The 2910-nt window shown below is 49.5% G+C and overlaps 1 protein-coding gene across 1 annotated transcript; it reads left to right on the top strand.

Moving 5' to 3' along the window:
* Positions 1-1178: 1178 nt before the first annotated feature.
* LOC311428168 (olfactory receptor 14J1-like) lies at positions 1179-2114 on the top strand (the record flags this gene model as incomplete). The annotated part of the gene is made up of 1 exon (XM_084539712.1): positions 1179-2114. The coding sequence occupies one exon, from the start codon at positions 1179-1181 to the stop codon at positions 2112-2114; it is 936 nt and encodes a 311-aa protein (XP_084395838.1).
* Between the last annotated feature and the right edge of the window lie 796 nt (positions 2115-2910).

The raw sequence follows: 2910 nt of genomic DNA, 5'->3' as shown, positions 1-2910 counted from the left end.
GATATTTGGGTCCATGGCTATGGCTATTGTCTCAGCCACTAAAGCTTTTGAGGAGACAGCTAATCATTAAAGCACCAGAGCCTAATTGACTCCTCATGGGCTCATCAGCAAAGCCCCCAGAGAGGTGATTATAATGCCTTGGGCTGGGCCTGTGCTGCTGAGCTGGGCTGGGCTCCTGGGACATGAAATTAAAAACACATTTCAAAAAGTCCCATGAAGCTGATAGACATCTGTGCCCAGGAGCAGCTCCTCTGCACAGTGCAGCAGGGCTGGGGGCTCTGACTGCAGCTGGCACACAGAGAGGAGAGAAGGAAAGAGGGCTTGGAGACAGTTTTGAGTGGGAGGATGCTGAGAGCTGCCTGCAGGAGAAACCTGCACAGCCCTTGACAAGGTAAGGGTCTGGCTGCAGGGCCATGTAGCTGCAGGTCCTGGAAGGGTCTCGTGCTGGGTCTTGTTTCTGGGAGTGGGCAATACAGTAGGCTTTGAGAGTCCTGCTGGGCTGCTCTGCGAGGTGAGGAAGTCTGGCAGAAACCCCTTGGAGTTAATCATAATCTAGCTACTCCTGGTCATATAAAACAGGGATGGCCAAACTCCTAAAGAAACTGCATGGGATGCAGATTGGATATTGGGATACCCCAGCTTGTGAATATCCAGCTCTGTCTGAGGGTTGTCCTCCTGGGCTGCAGGCTGTTCTCCTGCAAGATGCAGCTCTCTCGAGGCATCCCTGTGTTATCCAGGTGCCCCAAGGAGGAAGCAGTTCTGTGTTAAGGTCATGTCCGTGCTGCTGGATGGCTGTCTGTGTGCAGCTGGAGTGAGTCCTCTACACCCCTGGTTAGGAGAGAAGAGCTGAGATCCTGCTCATGCACCTGCAGACAAAGTGAATATTCTGTCCATCTGCACTTCTACTGCAGCTTCTGTGCTCCCAGCTGTCTCAGCTTTCTTCTCAGAGAAATCCCTGACCATGTTCATCATGCTAACCATTACAGGGATAACTACTAGATAACAAAAGAAAATTCTACCTTGCTCAAGCAAGAAAGCTGCAGGAAGGTTCTCCTGCAAAGAGAGAGGTTCAGGCTAGGGCATGCTTTAAGGCTTGCAATGGATTTCCTGAGAGAAGTTTGTTATGACGTTTCTCTGCCATCTCGTCTTCAGCACACAACTGTGTCCAGAGTCAGCAAATGCCCAATGTCAGCTCTGTGAGTGAGTTCCTCCTGCTGGCATTTACAGACACACGTGAGCTGCAGCTCCTGCACTTTGCGCTCTTCCTGGGCATCTACCTGGCTGCCATACTGGGCAACGGCCTCATCCTCAGTGCCGTAGCCTGCCACCACCGCCTCCACACCCCCATGTACTTCTTCCTCCTCAACCTCGCCCTCCTGGACCTGAGCTGCATCTCCACTACTCTGCCCAAAGCCATGGCCAATGCCCTCTGGGACACCAGGGCCATCTCCTATCAAGGATGTGTTGCACAGGTCTTCTTTTTTGTCTATTTTATTGGAGCAGAGTATTCCCTTCTCACTGTCATGGCCTATGACCGCTACGTTGCCATCTGCAAGCCCCTGCATTACGGGAGCCTCCTGGGCAGCAGAGCTTGTGCCCAGATGGCAGCAGCTGCCTGGGGCAGTGGCTTTCTCAATGCTGTCCTGCACACGGCCACTACATTTTCCCTGCCCCTCTGCCACGGCAATGCTGTGGACCAGTTCTTCTGTGAAATCCCCCAAATCCTCAAGCTCTCCTGCTCAAATGCCTACCTCAGAGAAGTCTGGGTTCTTGTGCTTAATGTTTCTTTAGTCTTTGGTTGTTTTGTCTTCATAGTGCTGTCCTATGTGCAGATCTTCAGGGCAGTGCTGAGGATGCCCTCTGAGCAGGGCCGGCACAAAGCCTTTTCTATGTGTCTCCCTCACCTGGCCGTAGTCTCTCTGTTTGTCAGCACTGCTGTGTTTGCCAACCTGAAGCCCCCCTCCATTTCCTCGCCATCCCTGGACCTGGTGGTCACACTTCTCTACTCAGTGGTGCCTGCAGCTCTGAACCCCCTCATCTACAGCATGAGGAACCAGGAGCTCAAGGATACAGTGAGGAAAATGTTTCCATACATGCTTCTTAAGCATCCATGATGTGTTCAGAAGATCTATTCTTAATAATATGCAAATATTTTGATTCATATTATATCATATCGTTTTGATCGTTACTAGTGTTATCGTAAGTTTGTCATTAATAGTAATCCTAACAGAAATCAAAGGGTATTTGGGAAAATGATACAACATTTCTTAAATTATATTTCTTTGTTAGTATTTGAACTATATTTCATTTTGTTTTTAATAATCTCATTCTTAGCATTCTGAATGTTACATCTGATGTAAGGTTTGACCACATCATCTAATGTACATACAGAACCAGGCTTCCTTGGTAGAGAAAGACAATAAAGATGTCACTGGATTTTCATTGGTCTTAGTATCCTTCTCTTCCCATCTTCTGTCAAGCTGGGGGAGCAGCCCCAGCATCCAGGAGGGGCTCAGGTCCAGGAGCCCAGCTGCCACAGTTAGGAGCAGTGTATTTGGATTAGACCTTGTGGATCTAGGTGGCAGTCCTGTCGTCTCTATAGCAGCGTGTCGTGGTTCCGCTCAAGTGGGCAGCCAAGCTCCACCACAGCCGCTCTCTCACTCCCCCTCCTCAAAGAAGAATGGGGAGAAAATATGTGAAAAGGGCTCAAAGGTTGAGATAAGGACGAGAAAATCACTCAGTAATTATTGTAACGGGCAAAACAGACTCAGCATAAGAAGATAGTAAGATTTATTGCGCATTACTAACAAGCTAGAGAAGTGAGAAACAAAGGAAAGAAACCAAAAGGACCTTCCCCCCCCAACCACCCTCTTCCACCTCCTCCCCCCAAGCGGCGCAGGGGAACGGGGG

This window comes from Aythya ferina, assembly GCF_964211825.1.
Source record: "Aythya ferina genome assembly, contig: HAP1_SCAFFOLD_29, whole genome shotgun sequence".
In the NCBI taxonomy this organism is placed as follows: Eukaryota; Metazoa; Chordata; class Aves; order Anseriformes; family Anatidae; genus Aythya; species Aythya ferina.
The sequence above is the reverse complement of the archived record's forward strand: the minus strand, read 5'-3'. Positions and strand labels throughout refer to the sequence as shown.